Source organism: Buteo buteo, chromosome 3 (assembly GCF_964188355.1).
Source record: "Buteo buteo chromosome 3, bButBut1.hap1.1, whole genome shotgun sequence".
Classification (NCBI taxonomy): domain Eukaryota; kingdom Metazoa; phylum Chordata; class Aves; order Accipitriformes; family Accipitridae; genus Buteo; species Buteo buteo.
The window spans coordinates 5,201,721-5,220,334 of NC_134173.1; the positions used below are offsets into that span (position 1 = coordinate 5,201,721).

Sequence of the window (18,614 nt, forward strand, 5' to 3'; positions counted from 1 at the left end):
AGTCCAGCAGTTTAACTCGAAGCAGACAACCTCTCCCTTGACCACGGTCTTTAGGAGCAATGCTGTTCTCCTGAGCTGTAGCCTGCAAGGATGGCTTACAGCCACATGGGGCTGCTCTGGTCCCTGCTGTCACCACCAAAGCACTCCGCTCTCTTTCCACAACAGCTGTCAAAAAGCAAAGTCAGTATACACTAGGACAGGGGGAAAAAAAGAGGAGAATGCTGTGCTCCAGCCATACGATCCTGTACTTCAGCTTCAGCTCTCACCTGCCCCTCAGCCTCCACACACTCAGTTGCCATTCAGCCACCCCACTTTCTGCCTAGATGTTCTGTGATACCTGTCTTGAGGGACAACTGGTGTAACTGGGGAATTACACAGGCAGCGGAGATCTGGGAGCATAAGCACAGTATAATTTTCCCCCAATCAAACAAGTATCTCAATGCCACGGCATTGCGGAGAGCAGATTAACCAACTTCTGCCAAAGAACACTGTGAACCAATTCTATTAAAAAATTCCAACCGCAAAAAGAAACAAACAAAAACCCCTCAACAAGATTGCAATCCTAAATATGCTAATATATAATAAATAGCTTGCAAAGCGGTGTGGCATTTTGGGTCTAGATTATTATGTATGGAATTGCTGGACAGAACAAACATCAGGTCTGTTTGCTTGGTATCTTGTCTATTCAAAAAATATAGCAAACTAATTTTTCATATGATCTTCCAAATATTCTTAAAAGCAGAAATAAACTGCACATGTGCAAAAACAATGAATTTACCTTAGACTGCAAAAGACAAGCATTTTTTTCTGAACCAAATTTCTTAAAAATTAAGTTCTGATTTAATTAAGTTCTGATCTCTTAAATTCCTTAATTTCTTAAACAACCTCTTGAAACAAAGGACTTCATGTATAAGCATCATAGTGACTACATTTTTGTGGATAGCCCCAGTCTTAGTGCATATGAGTGCTCACTTAAGCCAAGAACACAATATTGTACCCAATTCTCTTTGTCTAGACCTTGTTTATTACACAACACTGAAGTCCTGTTCAGAAGAGAGATTTATCTTTTTGTTTTTTTAAACAGGGTACCACACTGTTGTAATCGAGTGCTTTAAATAGTAACATATTCCAGTCTTCCCTTATCTCATAAAAGCATTCTTCCTATTTAAAAGATGGGAAAAGAACAAAGATTCAAGCAAAAGACACCCACTCAGCTACCTTATTTTGGAGAATGGAATATTATCCAACACTTCCTATCGCTAGAGCAGAACTCCTAGTAGCTCATTTGTGATTTGAATGCTCAGTATTTCTACATCAGGCTCCAGGTGCAAGGTAAGGTGACAACCAACTGTTGGCCTCCTGTGAAAAGCTGTGCCCGTTTTTCTGGAGCAAAGTCACCTATGAAGAAAACAACGTAGGCAACACTCGACTGTCATATGTACGAGACTACCCTTTCCCCTCCAACAGTCTCCCATCTTGTTTAACTGCCACAACGAACAAGTCTCGCAATAAACGCAAGTCCGCTCAGGCCTGTAAGTCTGTGCTGCCACCAAAAGCAGCAGCTCTGTCCCCTTCTTCCTCCCCAGCTGCGCATTCCTACTCCCCTCCTTTCAAACAGGCTACTGCTCCTTGGGATATTCCAACCACGGCACTGATCAAAACCAATTTTTTTTCTGAAATAGCATAGACCTAGATCGAGCCTAGAAACTGAAATCTCAGTGACAGGTAAGGACCATGTGACCATGCGTTCCTCATCACACACAGCCACGGCGCTGTGCATCTACCAGGCAGTTCTGTCCAGCACCATCGATGAGGTGGGCTCCGCTATAAAGACTGAGATTTGCTATCAGAGATTATGCATATATGTACAGAAGAGGGCCCTATGAAAACAGCAGATGCCACCTTAACCCTCTGAAATTATGGGCATTTCCTGATGTGAATACGTTCATCTTTAGCACTGCCTTACTATACATACCATATTCGTTTCCCCAGGGTTGTGTTTTTGTAAGCAGAATATTAAGAACACTTTCAAGTGACAGCGCATGACACCTGCACAACTCAGAAGCATAATTGCACATCTATGGTGCTTGCTTCTGACACGAGCTAAATTAGCAACTGTAGTTACATTGTGACCAAAAGCAGTAATTACAGGGGATGAGACATACACTTCACTGAAAGTGTTCGGACATCTCAGGTTTTGTTACAAATGGGGCAGGAGAAGATCACAGAGGGCAGATGCTTCTGCTAATTTTCTCTCGGAATTTCAACACGTCTGACTCCCTCCAGTCTCCTTTCTTTGCAACAGCATTATCTCCTAATTCCCTTCTCATTTTTCATGCTTCTGGTCCTTCATCCCAATTCAGATGCCTTCACTTTCTCTCTCCCCACCCTCTCACAACTGCATACCCCTTCTCCCCCAGCACACATGAATTGCTAAGCCTTCTTACTGTTTCCCCATAAAGACAAGCAAGCTCCCTCCTACAATATTCTTGCTCAACAGTCGCAGTTCTCTTTGCAGTGTTCCCATGGGTTTCCCAACCCTAAACCCAGCTGCTCAGCCAGTACTAATCTCCTCTTCCTACATACGTACTATTTCCTTCTCTTCCTCCTCTCTACATTTGCTATCAAAAGCAATTTCCAACACTACTTTTCTGTGGCTCCAGTTCTTGCTCTCAGGTATTAAAAGCATAAAGTTTCTTCCACAGTGCCTAGATAAAGCACCCACTCCAGAAATCTAAGCTAAGTACAAAATGTCATTTTAAATTGTTAAAGTCTTCTTCAGTTGTTACAATTCCCAAAGCTGAAGGTTTTTGTTGTTTTTCCTCAAGAAAACTCTATATTTACTCGGCTTTGTTTTAACACGTCCATTGTTTTTCAGCCTATACGCTTAAAAATAAAGTTACCACACAGCTCAAGCTGCACAATCTTCAATCTACTTTGCACATAAACAGTTTTGAGATCTAGGTGTAAAGTGAGGCCAGCTAAGCATGTCACATCACTGCTTTTGAATTTTGACATCCATTCCAATACAGTCCATAGCCACAGCGTACTCTAATACTACAGAGTGTCAAGTGCTTTATAACACATCGTATTTTCACTCCCCTTTGCCATAGGAAGGGGGCAAAACAACATGAACACTACTCAGCTAAACTGGGCATTAGAACCAAGTTCTCCTTAACCCTGTCAACTGTTACAGCAAGTAGTTAAGACATTCTTAATAAAGCTCTTGCCCTTTTACAGTGAGATAAAAAAAAAAATTATGCACTTTCACCTATGCTGTTACAATGACACAAGCTTTTAAGATAATCTTAAGAATTTTAAAGTTTTTTCTACTAAAAAGAAACATTTCCAAGAGGTTTACTTGTTTCCACCCTGAAAAGGACATTGAATTTACTTCATCTTCCTGACATGTACCAACCCTTATTCTGAAGTTTTAAAAGCTTCGCATCAACCACCTCATAACCACACACCATTCACCTCCATTTAAATCTGCCTTGAAATATATTTCACCTTATGTTGGATAGGCCAAAAATTAATATTTAAAGCAGTCATAACTAACATCTATTACATTCTGTCTGTGCCACAACAATTTCCTGCTATATTTAGGGAACTTAGATTAGTCAAGTTTAATTTCTAGTAAGCTACACGACTTTGAAGAGAAAGAACCCCTTCATTATTTTTAATGTCAAGTACTGCCTAGAAGCTGGGGTGATCAAAACCCACTGTCTTAAGAAGTGCATAAACATAAGTGAAGACTGTTAGTTCTTTGGAGCAGAGAGGTAATATGCAAGTAATCCTTTTCAGTTCGTTAACTTCCAGGAGGTAAGTGGTACAAAGTGACACTTTAAGAAGACAGTGCAACATATAGCACATCTCCCTGTCCCTCTCCTCTGCAAGAGCTTTGCCCCCACTTTCTGGCAATGATAACCTCACAGTTAAGCACCACCTGAGCTTTTGCAAATTCAGTCTCACTTCAGACACGATACCCATTGCCCCTCATGTGCTGTTTGAGGTCATCCTTTCCTAACTTAGCCTGTAGCAGTCATCCACCACCAAACAGCCTGCGTGCGTCCTTTGGTCCCAATATGCCTATGAGCTTGAAACAAAGTGCTACACTTTCTTTTAATTTCCACACTAATTTTACACACAGCTAATTTATTTGCTCTTCTGCTAATGCTCCTTTTCTCTTCCTGGAATTTATTTACCCACCTGATGCTCTTATTCAGAGCATGCAAGATTTTGTTTAGCTAGAATAAACAGAACAGCCTTTTCTTTCCTTAGGTCCAGACTTTTGCAGAGCATCCTAGTTGTACTTTCATTGCCTGCCTTACTGGAACTTCCCTCTTTTGTCTGCCAGTAACCAGGATCCACACATGACATTCCCCAGAGGGTGGGCCTCAATGCCAAGACTAACACTGTTAATACTTCCTTGACATTGGCTGAAGATTCCTGCCTGGTGCATAATAGCGCTCACCTTTTTCAGCACGATAACACACGAGCAGCTCAGCCTACCAGTGTTTTCCTCCTCTATTGTTTGCAACTGAAAATTGAGCTTAAAAAAAACATTACCTCATCTTATGAAAGCTATTAGTTTACACTACTGATTTCCCTCACTGCAATTACTCCTTGTTCAAGATAACCTATGCGCTACCTCATATTCCTGTATCTCTTTTACTGTTAATAATGCCTCAAACTTTATATTTTTCATTTACTGAAAAAGATTCAATAGCAACATGCTAATGAAATGTCTCAGTCAAGAACCCTATTAGTGTCCTTACACTGTTTAACATCTCCTTTTCAGCAGGATCTGCTGTCACCCCTTGAGCCAACTCCCTGCCCATCCCGTAACTCTTCCAGATTCCATACACTCCAGCACAGTATTTTCCTATGTAAAGGTCATACAAAATATTTATCCAAGCCCACAGAGTTTTGACCCACTGCATTTCTTCTGCCTCAAAAATGATTTAAAACAAACATATACATGAGGTTAGTCATTGCAATTCTAACTTTGGAAAAATCTCCCCTCCACTAATTCTTTCCTTCAGCATTTATTATGAAGTCAGGCCCCACAAAGGGCTAAGACTAACAAGCCTGCTGTAGGTCAGATCACTTTCTCACTGTCCTCAAAGGCATCATCAAATTTCATACTGCCTTACTGTTTTCTAGTCATAGAGGATACTGATCTGCCTCAATATAAAACTAAATATTTGTTGCGAGCCTGAAACTTCATACAGCCATTCTTTCAACATGCAAGGACACGGACTAGCACTAAACTGTCTTGTATTATCAAACAGTATCCACTAGGAAAACCTAGTGACAAAGATCCAACAATTCTGCATCATTGCATTTTACTGTGAGCAGTTTAAAATTTTAGAACTCACATCCACAAACAAAAAGAACCTTTAACACTTGCATCCCTGCCCATTATTTTAAACATACCAAGAGTAATTGTTGGTGTTAGTTGCAACAATCATGTTCCTTCTCAAATACTGGAAGAAGGATCTTAACTGAGATGGTAGGGAAGGAAAAAAACATACCTTACATTTTGAATTTCAAGTCGTGTAACTTTTCTCATTATTACTACCTAATCATTTTATTTCTAGAAGGAAACACTATTACTGAAAGCCAACTAGTCTAAAAGCAAAAATCACAGGTACTAAGACATAAGTGTCAACTCAGAAAGACAACACAATACAGAAGTGATCTGACACTGTAAATTTAATCCCTTCACAAAAGTCAATTTACTGGAAATTGAAAGGCATACTTCCCAAGTGGTCATTCCTGGTAACTGAGTCAAAGTAAAGCAATAATGGAAAATTCCTGCATGTCTATATCAAAAGTTACAAATAAATTTGCATTATTGCTCAATATACACCTATTAAATACACCCAAACATGGTATGTGAGCACATTCTGTATATATTAGAACAACAACTAACAGTTTTCCCCATGTGGAAAGCTTATGTATTACAGCCTGTAACATGACAGAGGTAACATCAGAGACAGAAGTGAATTAACCTTATCACAAAATTCAAACACCTGAAATTTATTGGAAGGCTTCAAGAAAACCTGGATATAATTAAAGTGCAACACAAGATACCAAGTGCAGTCAAGTCTGTCTCAAATGTGTTTTTGAAAGAGGAACATTTCCAACTCTTAGCTTATGTGCACCTTCTACCCTTTGCCTGGACTTTGGACATGTTCCATCTAAACGCTGAAACACATTACGGGGGAAAGACAAGAAAGGCCATTTCAGCCTTGCGGAGTTAACATACATTTCAATTTGGACTGTAAGCAATGTAGTGGAATGTGTCTGTACTCCCATGTGAACTTTCTTGATAATGATGACCTAAGAACAGCACATACCACAAGTTATACTGATTAACTCCTTGTGATACCATCAATAACAATTCCAGATTCATCAAAACTGTAGTATAAACACCTTTAAATAAAAACAATGGACAAAAAAGCCTATTACTTCACTACTCTGCCAATGCCAAAAATCCATGAGAAAAACGGCACCACTCTCTTGAAGTTCAGTCTTTATTTACAGTTGGTCAGGCTACTGATATTCTTTGAGATAAGCATTTTATAAGAACAAATTTGCAGAATCAAATTATGCAGCTAGCCTCAGGTTTCTCAACAGATAGAAAGTCCCTCAGATTATTTCCATAAGCAAAATCCACCTTCCTTCTTCCTTTGCCCAGTTTTAGGATACTTGGTTTTCACTCACACTGCTACAGGTACAATCACTAGGAAAAGAAAGTACCATCTAGCAGAATAATAAAGAGACCTATAGCTATAACTTGGAAAGTTTCATAAGCCCATGCAGTTTGCTAACAAAGTTTGATGAAAATCAGCTGCATGGGCTCTATAAAGAACCTGTTGCTACAGAAAGAAAAGTCATATTTCTGTTCTCCCTGTTCTCCAATTTGAGATACCATGAATGTTCTACCATTATTTTAAAGATGTCAGTACTAGTTCAAAATTTCAAAATACATACTTTTTTCTTTCCAGTGTGTCAATAGGTTGTACATTTAGACTATTTAATCTATCATCTTTGTATTAAATTTAAATCCACCTCAAATTCACTAGTCTTGAGCATCTGTGCAGTGCCAATAAAATACTAGAAATGACAACTTAGGAATATCTATTTGCTTAAATCCAAAGCAAATTTCTCTCAACTTCTTCTTACCATTGATGGGTTTTTTTCTTTGATGTCATTTTCCTATATAATCCCTCTATGCCTTTGAAAGAAAGAAATCCTTGCAGTAAGAATTCTGTGTTCAGACAGCTGCTGCATGACAAAGCAATGCTCAGTATTTTTCAGTCTGTTGTCACTAGAATGGGAGGAGTCTTCAATTCCATTTATGCTATCAAATGGATGAAGGCCAAGCTTTGAGTATTCTGCTTTTCCCCATTCACTTTCCACTATTTGTGATAGAAATGTATAATCCTGTCTATGAATGTAAAGCATACTTATGTATACATGAATATTAGTCTAATATTAGTTCAAAGTCTAACATATATCCAAACTTACAGCTTTCGTAAATCACAAGCAGGTGCCACTAGTCCACAGACATACAACTCTGAAAAATTCCCAACCTTAATTTTCCACTGATACGTTGAAGTTCTTTAAAAGCAGAAAACACTATACCCTATGCTTTAAAAGAGGTGATCCTGTTCAGTTCCAATTCTCCAAACTCAGACAGGAGAGAAAAATTCAACAGATTTCAACAATAACAGTAAAAACTGAGAAAGTAAAAAAACAGAAAAACATATTTACAACATTCACAAGACATAGTATGCCTTTTTACCCATATATCTTATCTATGTCTAGTCATTTCAGAAAGCACCTTCATTTTAATAACTTATTACTACATTAATCAATACATTGCAGTTAATTTGTCTTATAGATAATCATGCCATGTGATATGCATATTTAATTTCTTAAAAATAAAGAATTATCAGTTGAGCTGGCATCCAGAAATGAATAAAGTATGGAGCAAAATCAGATCAATAGATCAATGTCTTGATGTGAGAAACAGTTTCTCTAAAGCAACACAGAAAGACTTCACTAGTGGGGAAAAATCTGCTCAGAGCAAAACTTACTTTCCTTCAATACGTGCCTAGCTGATTCCTAGACTGACCACAGACCTGAGTTACTCTTTGCTCACAGAGATAAAACTGAATGATGTTGGCAATTAAAACAAACACACATGCACAGTCAGGCACAAACTTCACGAAGTTAAATTTTTCTGTTAACATAAGCAGAACTTGGATACAAATTTTCTAGAGCTGGCTTCAAACCCTTTTGAGAACTGGACCTTCCGACACAACCAGAGTGCAGCAAAGCCTGTTCTTCGGCAGACATCAAGGTTAGATAATCAGTAAGGGCCATCCTGGCAGATAAAGGCAGGCTCCCTCAGTACAAGTATGAAAGCTCAGTACTTGAAGAACATAAATCTTCTGGTAAACCTCTTCCTTGCATTAGCCCATAACATAGCAGCGTAGTCACCGTCCCCGCTTCTTTTCAATAAAGCAATAATGGGTCCTGCATTACCCCTATGGCAGTTCAGCATTATAACTGCAGGAAAGGAAGCCCTTCCGATTCCTGGATGAAGGAGGTAGCCAGCAGGGATAGCCTGGGGATACACTGCAGGCAGAGAGAGAAATCAGCTGGGTCTGGAGTTTCAAAGGGGTTCCTATTTACCATATTGCACACACTGCTTAAAGGATGAAGTGAGAAGCAAAAGTTCACTTGTACTGTGCTGGACTTCAGGCCAAGCTCTAAATCTAAAGCTGCATAAACGCTTGTTTACAAGGAAGAATATACTACTATGCACAGATTTCAAAAAGTTTTAAATTCCTCATTTTTCAAAAAGGGCCTTGTGCAAGGGGGTGGGCAATTATGTTAGCTCATTGACAGACAAGGCAATCCTATAGGACATGCTGGAGACTAACAATGGAAGTTGTATACTAATCTCTTGCTTCTTCTCTTGTATATCTACTCTCCTTGTACTCCATTCCCCAATCTTAGCTATTTCATATATAGATACATATGCACATATATATGTATATAAATATACATATATATAGTATATAAATATATACCAAAATATGAGACTAATTCCATATGTATTAGAATGAAAATCATCTGTTTACCTATCAAATAATTCCTATTTCAATAAATATCCAACAAAGTTCAAAAATAAAATCAGTCTGCAAAGAGAACTGTAATAATACTTAGGAAAATATAGTTTTCAGGTGAAGTTTTGAATCTCCCATACGAAAGCACCGTATAATCTGAGATACCCAACAACACAGCTTCCGCAGCAAAACACTTCTTCGCAAATAGGGTATATCGGATAAAACAAGTATCATACACACAAATTCACACAGTTATACTTAAATTCATCCACAGTTTTTCTGCACGGTCAGATAATTCTACTGAAAATTGACTGAGTGAAGGTATTTCCTTTGTTTTCATTTAAAAATGAACAAATACTTTTAATCAGTACTGAAGGGTATAAACCAAAATATTTACAGAATAAAATACAGCAAAAAAGTAGAGTATAAACCTCTGTTAATCCCCTTTCCCTCCCTGCTCCCAGATAAAGAGACTACATTGAAGTACAAAAGACTGAACAGGACTGTCCTACTAAGCCATGATGTCTTCACTATTTACATCATCTTTGCAATTCAGAAAACATGTATTGACATCACTACAGGAATTTACAAGGCCTCCTCCTTTTAACACTACTAGTCCTGTGATGGGAGAAAAGGAGGAGCACATTCAAATTTGGGAGTTCCCTTTAAATATGAATTACTTATTCATAGCTGATAATGATCACCAGATCTGTTTCTTCATCGTTCCCATATCATACAGAAGACCTTTTTCCAGATACAATCTGCATGCCATGATTTTATGACATTTCAGTTGGTTGACTTTAAATAAAATTAAAATAGCACTTCATAAATCCATTTCATAACCAGTAATTCTGCAATTTGTAATGGCAAAGCTACATCTTCAACATCTTTTGGAAATCCCATGCCTCAGAGTCCCACATTCAACCTTCTGCTTTCAAACAAATTTCTATGTATTAAAAAAAAAGTAGTTTTCCAAACTTACGTTGACTTTGAAGCTTTGTACTGAGCCATCCAAAAAGTGGACGTTACAGATTATCTCTGATCGGGTTTTCTCTTTTGGTAGTTCTGATGCTCGTATGTTATTTATCCTCCCACCTAAGGCTCGTAAACGGGAGTTCATAACTATTGCTGAATAACCTATAAAACAAAAATTATGTTTAATAACAGTTCTTATAATTCACTGTGTTTCATCTATGTTTTTTCAGAGAAACCCACAACATCATGAAGACTTCATTATACCCCAAATACCTATAGTAACAAACGCTTCTTATAGAAAAGAATAAGTTGTAAAATTAGCATGTCGTACACAAGAACATAAATGCATATATAGAGGGGCTTCCCTGTTCTAAATGTGAACATTCTGAAGAGAACCACAGATAACCCCTGCAATGTATACTTAGGCTAGGCATGGGCCATTGCCTTAGTTTAAATAAGTAAAAAACCCAAACAGCTACACTAAAGCAGGAAGGCAACGTCAAGACAAGTTTTTATCATCTGTAACTAGTAAATCCCTTACTGCTTTATACATTTCCTACATATTTCTATATTTACCATACAAGATTGACTACAATAAAACAAATAGGTTTCCTCTCAACTGACAAAACAGTCTTGAGTTAATGCAGATCACGTTTTGTCAAATAGCATTTTGTTTCAGGAATATATACACAAACACCATATGTAAGGCAACTAGAATTAACATTAAAAGCATGTCAATATTTTACAGCCTAGCATACATAAATTCATGAAGCCAGAAATTTATATCCGAGAAGAGCATCCCACAAAAAAAACCCCACCCTTTTCTTGGAGTTGGTTTTTTTTTTTTTTCTTTCTTTTTTTGGAAAAATCTTCATGAACACCAAAACAGTGAAAAGCAGTTTAAAATGAAAACAAGAAAACCCCCACCAAACAGAAAAAAGCCATTCATTGAAAAAAAGAGATTAATTAAATACAGTCAAGCCTGTAAACATTGCAAGCCTCTCTTCATTGGATCAGTTTACCAATTAACATCACAGCACATAAAGCCAGTTGGCAAGCGAAGCAGAGGATAGTTTTCCAGGTTAATTACCATACCAATTACCAAATCATACCTCACTTAAAGGCTAGCTACAAAGAGACTTGCATAATATGAGTGTTTCCTAGACTGCTGGCCAAGCTAGACAGGACCAACGTCAGGACTGTTTTGCAATCTCCCCTTATTTGTGTATCTGCCATAAAACACAGGCTGGCTTTTCTTTTAAGCAGCTAAAGAAACTGAACAATTCAGAATAAAATCACTTAAAGTTCTGAAACATCATATCTACTCACACATCACTACAAAAAGCAAATGTGAAGTGCACAAAGAGCCATGAGATGCAAAATTGTATATAGCACCAAAGGCAACAAAGCAGTGCAGTGATCCATCCTCATGTAACAATGCGTAATCTAGACTTAGAAGCAGCTATAACAATTCCCTTCTCACAGAAAACTAAGAAGTCAGACACACAAAAGCATTCAACAAGTACTCTCTTTTTCTTTTTTTTTGTCAGCCAGTTGATAGTTTGCTATTTTATATTTTCTAAAACCAAAACTGTAACTTGCCAAGTACTCATTTATTTCACCAGCACATTGCATTTTTTCCTAGGAGATCAGCAGTATTTTCCTATTCTTTCCCAAAGGTGTGGGTTTAGGGGTTTGTTTGCTTTGGCTTTTAGTTTTCTTTTGTTTATAAAAGAGGGGAAAAAAAAGGAAGAGGTGATCTTTAGGTGAATTCTGAACAGTATTTCCATATAAACCACTATACAGCCCTACTGCTTTGAAATTGTTCTTGATATACAGTCTGCAGCTAATCACAGTATGTTAATTTTCTTTTTTTTTATTACCGAAAATGGGCTTTCTTATTCAGGAATGGTTGTTGCTAAATAAAACATGCAGTTATCTAATTATCAAGGACAAACCAAAAGGTGAAGACAGATTACGACTGTGTACAAAGCCTTCAATCTCACATTCTTTAATTTTCTAGCAGCTAAGTTTTAAACTATTTATTCAGCACTGTGTTCATCTTTTACCAAAAAGCCAGGTGACTACATGAATTATATTGCAAAGTCTTTTCTCCCCTTTCCACCCTGAGAGGTCAAAAAAGAAACTTTTCACTTGCAGAAAAAGCTCTCTACCCACTAGTCCACTGATGGGTAAAAGCAGAAAGTTACTCTTCACTTTGGGCCAGCCACTAAATGAGAAAGAAGGGCTTTAGTAGCCAGGTGCTAACCTTCGTCAGCCCAGTCTTTGAGCCTCAGTCTGCGCTGTGACACCTCACGCTCCTGGAGCTTAGAGATTTCTCCACTGTTAGGAAAACGCTGTTTGACCCTTCTGCTCACACTCCCCAACCTTTCTCACTTGCGACCCCCAATGCTTCCTATCTTACACTTCCACCATTCCCTTTTTCCAAGTATTGTTCTACTTCACTTCCACCTTAGCCAGGCTGCAGCAGAGAGAATCACAGGAGTCTCCAGCACTCAGCTCCTGATCTGCCAGGAGAAAGCAAGAAAATCACGCTCAGCCCCTGCACTCCAAGTGCAGAGCACGCTACAGGATAAGCCATGCTTGGAGACTCTGTGGAAATTTTGATATCTAATCCTAATCACCCTCCAGAAGAGCATTATTTTTTCAAGTGTTACAATATAGCTCTGTCTTGCTACTCACTTGTTCAAGCTTCAAATATAGAAGATGATAAAATAGCACCAATAACATTTATATATCTATATATCTATATATATGTTTGCTATCCACAAAAAAAAAAAAACCACAAAAAAAACCCAAACCCAAACTCTTTTATAACTGTGAAAAAATAAACCTGAATAAACAAATCAATGATTTCTACTTAACTGACTGTGCATAGCAGCACAAACAATTACAGGTCCATTTCATACCAAGATCTCTCTCTGTAGAAAGCCTAGCATATCACCGGGATAACCCAGCCCATACTTGAGGTAGATTTAGTAGGCTAAGTTTAATTTTCAGGTTATGGTTGCCTATGTTTTTCATAACTTAAACCCCTAACATTTCTTCTCCTCTTATGTACCAATTTCTACATGAAATTCAACCATTGACCCCGATAAACCATATTATACTCTCTAAACCCAAGCCCAGGTCTCCATTGAATGCTGTCAACTAGACACAAGAGATGACAGGAATGTCACTCTAAAGCTGTCTGTGACAATGATGAAATTCCATTTTGAAGTTTTTCCCAAAATAGCAAGAAATGTGGATGCTGTCAAAGAGATCGTACAATATGCATCGTTATTGCTGAACTTCCACATGTCCTTCAGCTCTTTTCTATCCCATAAACCTGCTAAGAGTCTGTCTCCTAGCCTCCATAGAAGATATCCAACAACTAACAGTAACACGTACTTACATACTGCTGTTCCTTATAAAATCAGAGAGGTGCTCAGTTTTAGATTAAAGTTACGGTTGTTTTTTATGCTAGTTCTTCACAGTTACATTTATTTTAATATCTTCAGGTTATATGCTGGATGCCCCAACGGAAACAGTAATTTGGAAATCCATCACAAGAAATTCAAACCTGCTAGTATGACCAATTTGCATTGGGTTCACAAATGAAAACTTGAAATTCCTTGATTTCTGCAATTTTATGTAAAATCAAACCAGTAACACAGCCGGAATTCACGGTTTGTGTTTACAGCACGCAAAGCGCCCCAGCTGAAGCTGTCCTTGACGGAGCCAGCCGACCATGGAAACTGTGCCAAGGCCGGGATAAACGGCTGAGTGTTTGGACACCACAGCCATTAGTCAACTGGAGCTCAAACGGCCTCATCAAGCCCCAGGGAACTGCCACCAGCTGGGAGACCCGAGCAGAGAAAGCCAGACTCTCTACTTCCCACCTACGTGGCCTTCAACATTACTCTGCCAACGCACGGCAAGCTGCTGAAGGAGCTGGTTTACGGGTGTCACGCCGCAGGCCTACGCCATTTTGCGTGTCCCAGCTTAACGTGCCGTACGCTCAGTAACTCTGTGAGGAAACAACACTGCAAATCCCTAGTCTAAAGGGCAGGGGAAGGAGAAAAGAAGAGAGGTGAGCAGCTGCATTATTAGCGCCTGCTCTACTACTATTCTTCCATATATGACCTGCGTTTAAATCTGTATTTTAAATAGGTCCAGATTACCAAAATGGCTGATCAACCTCAGTGCAATATAAAGGGGTACGTGGAAGCACGTGAAGCAACCTGCAATGGCAACTGCTTTTGGGATAGGCAGAGGGTCACCGAGATCTCAGGCAAGACCCCGATGCCGGCTCTAAACACCGGCGACCAGCCTCCAGCAACCAGGACCAGCCATTACATGCCAATCCCAGCTCCCGCTTTGTAGCCTCGAGCGGGAGGCTAATTCACAAAACAAAGCAACAAAAAACCGTAAGACAAATTTGAACGTTATCAACAAGTGAATAGTTTAATAATTATTGCCCTTTCCCTAAAACAAACATCTTCAATCCAGAAAGTTGAGAGTTATATTTTAATTAAAAAACAAACAAAACCACCCGCAAGACACAGTTATTTTCACCCTGAGGTATAAAACAAACACATGAAATTCTATCCCATAATCAAACCATGCAACAGGCTTACAGGAGCAACAAATACAGCTACAGAAAGAAGTTAATGTTTTCCAAGTACATTAAACACATTTCTGGACAAGTTTGGTTATGCATGCCTTCTTCTACAATAACACTGCAGTCAAGCGGAACAAAAATAACATGTTTTCCTCATCTTTTGTATTGAAGACTGACTTTTAAAAAGACTTTTTCCAAATCAGCATGTAATTGCTTTCCAACTCACTTAAGAATTGTTGGTGAAGAAACTTATGACCTGATTCTCAGTATAGCTACCATTAATGTGTTTGTTACCAAGGAATTAAATCAAGTGTAGATTTGCTGAGTATATACTGAGGACCTTCTATATATAATCACACTGTATATAACGTAATAGTTTTGGAAAAAAAAAATAATTCATTATCACCATTTCATTGGGTAAATGGGGTTATTTCTACTCCTGCAAGTGGGTGCATGCATGTTTTTTCTAGAAGGGGACTAAGACTGCACTCTTAGAGTTCTCAGAGTTTCTTTATAGTCATGACTGAAAATATATAGTTCCATGTCGGACTCTTGAAAATCGTAAATAATGCAGAATCTGTGGGAATGTCATTTTTAAAAGGATAGTGCTTCTAACGCACTTTCATTGTCTGAGTAACCACCCCGACAAGGAAGGAAGAAGCTGTAGTACTAAAGACATGGCCAAGTCTTGTATGTCCTTTCAATAACAGTTACATTTTAGGGTTACCTGTTGCTTTAATTTAAAAGATATGAAATAAAGTAAGTAGGAATATAAAGAAGTATAACAAATTAAAAGTGTCTTTGTATCAATGTATAGCCCTAAGATGACCAACACAAATGCTCTTCAGCATGTAGTAGCTCTCCCTATTTGCTGGTTAAAATAATCTCCCAAATTATCATCAGAAAAACCAACCCTAGTGAACCTGAAATTTTTGTAGTAATCTATATTCTGATCATTATTCCCATGTAGTTAAGAATTATTTACACACCTCAAAGCCATGTCTATCATCAATGCATCTTAGTGAGCGTTAAATTATCCAGCCAGATTTTCCAAATATAAGTCTGAAGTTTAACTCAACACCTATGAAAACCAGCTTCTGTTTTCACCTTCTGTGGAGGAAATGCTTCATCTATTCTACATTCCCAATGAGAAACTAGATATGTTCCCATTAATATAAAATTCCACTCTAATATTTCACAGGAAAATCCCATGAGGTATTTAACCACAATACAATATCTGCAAGTTTCTATACAAATTACAGGGCATTACTAAAGCAACAACCAAAGTAAAAGATAAACTTCATTTTGAGCAATGTGTCCAGGTTATCACTTGCTCCGTATCTGTAGTTATTTCCCACAAACTTTTCTTGACACATTGATCATAAATTATATAGAAAGTAAACTGGAAGCCAGAAGTATCGCAACATGATGAAACTTCATATCACTTGAAAAAATCAATTAAAATATAAACATAGAACAAGCATGAAAGCCTTACAGCTTACGGTATAAAAATACCTCCAAATTGAGATACAAAGAATAAAAGACCTCTTACAGCATCTTGTTACTTAGAAGCAGAATAAATGTTAACATCCATGCTGAAAGTTTGTGTGCTTGTAGACACACACGCAACCTCCAAAGCAGTACTGCAAGTTTTCCAACCTTTACTCTTAAGACAGACAGCAATATCATTATAATAGTAGCTCTTCAGCCCCAAATTAAAATCAACTTCAAAAAAATTAAAGATGCAGTTTTCTTATATTTGCTTCCACTGGCTAACATCTGTGATATATTCCAGCACAGTAACATTATTTACCTGTCATATAAATAATGACTAGCTCTAGCAAAGTATTCTGAGATGTTTATCAAAAATTGCATGAAAAAGGTTTCAGTCATTCTAGTTATCATGTTAAGTTTTCCAGAAAAACAGATCTTACAGGCAGAGATTCTTTACAGAAAATGAGTCCATTAAGGAAAAAAAAAAATTATAAGCATAGGCGTTTTAAAGTTATACCTTAAATAGGTATGAAAATACCTGTATTAGCATATATTCTTGTACATATTGCCAGCCCAATATTTATGGAGAACTAGTATAGAACAGAGTAAAGAAAAAAGCTCTTCCATAGCAAAATATAATGATACCTCTTCTTCATCTGACAGTTCTTTATCCACAAATAAACCTTCAGGGTACACCGTATATACGATGATATCTCTATTTGCTTATTTAGAATGTACTTGAAAGCATTTTAGTTTCAACGAAGGTAGTTAGGAGGAGAAATGCTTCAATTTAAAACCAAAAACCAAGCCACAAGTAATTTTGAATACTCTTTCCTTTGCTAACCTCCACAAAATTGGAACCTAACTTTTTATTTTACTTTTAAAAGCCAGTAAGTGGACAAACGATTGTTCCTATGTCTAGAAATCAGGAACCTACCTAATTCTCAGTAGTCAGTGCCTCTAAGAAGAAAATCCAATATATGCAGTTGAATAGATTTAAAAAATCCCCACACCACTACAAGAGGTTAGGTGCTTAATTAGCGCATAAGATTGAGTTAAGTGCTTTGCAAGCCTTCCCTGCACTTCATTTAGCTTTCCATTATAATATATCTCTAGTAAACTCATATTGTGAAGTGTTTTCAAGAGAAATCCAGGTATTTTGAACTCTGGATTCAGCAAGAACACACATGAACGTCAAAGATGGACTGGAGGAGGTGGGCAGGAGAAGAAATAAGCCGGAGTTTTAGTTCTAGCATTACACTTTATCTTGATTGACATGTCCCAAAGATCCCACTAAGCCAATAACACACTGAAGGTAATGCAAGCACTGTGAGAAGCTGCAAATACCTGGTGCAGATAAACCATGCAGCACAGTAAGCCACCCACTCAATTCAATCCTGCTGCCTGGTACATACATACACTCATGCAGCTGGACTGGGGACAACACTTCTGTTGGGGACCATCCAGTCTCCCAGAACGTGGCAGAGAGGGCCTTGATGGCAGACTCAGAACTCTCAAAATACTGTATAGATGTAACAGAAAAGGCTTTACTCTCTTCAGACCGTTACTATACATTAATATTGGTTAAGTTACAGAAAACAGACCTGCACTTAAAACGACAGAATAACAACACTAAGTAAATGAATTATCCTTGAAAAAAAGAAAAAGTCATGTCAAATATTTGTTCTGTACATATATTTTATATAAATATATATTCATTCCGAGACAAGTTTTAGAGACAAAGGCTCTACTTCAACTTTTCTCAGTTTCTTCTTCCTCTTCCCCCTCCCCTTTTTTCAAAAGGTTTGCATACCAACAATTCTTGCTGTTAAGACCGAAGAGGACACAGACTGGCTAGCAATAAAGCAGGACAGGATCCTATTACAGGTTAATAAAGATTATTTGGCAAAAATAATGATTCTTTACATAGTCAGAGTCTTTGCATGTGGGGAAAAAAAGAATCATCTCAGCCTCTCAGCAACACATTCAACAGCAAGACTGGTTATCTGAAAACTTAATCTTGAAATCAGATAACCTAGAGGTAATTAAATTCTAGAAGAGTTTACTGGTAGAAAAACAATACTGATCTTCGATTTCAGTACTTGGGTTCTTAACATCCTTTAATCCAACTTCTGAGGAAAATACTCTGGTTGCATTTGCAAAGGATCAAACCAGATTGTATGAATGACCCTTCAAACTTCAAGGGTGTGAATCTGGTCATGCCAACTTCACTGATGCTACTTTACGTACATAGAATTAAACCGTGCACCTAAGTAATGGCAGGATCCAATGTGTCATCTTACACAGCATGAAGCATTACTGTTAGACCTTAGATACTGGATTAGCACTAGTACAGAGATACCATCTACTGC

At 37.8% G+C, this 18,614-nt stretch overlaps 1 protein-coding gene across 4 annotated transcripts in view; it reads right to left on the reverse strand.

Moving 5' to 3' along the window:
* The window catches only part of PTPN3 (protein tyrosine phosphatase non-receptor type 3), a 170,570-nt gene that overhangs the window by 87,717 nt on the left and 64,239 nt on the right, over positions 1-18,614 (reverse strand). For all 4 annotated transcript variants that reach the window (XM_075022724.1, XM_075022722.1, XM_075022726.1 and 1 more), the window contains exon 2: positions 10,132-10,286. In XM_075022724.1, coding sequence (XP_074878825.1) covers positions 10,132-10,286 — 155 coding nt within the window. The remainder of the gene's footprint in view (positions 1-10,131; positions 10,287-18,614) is intronic.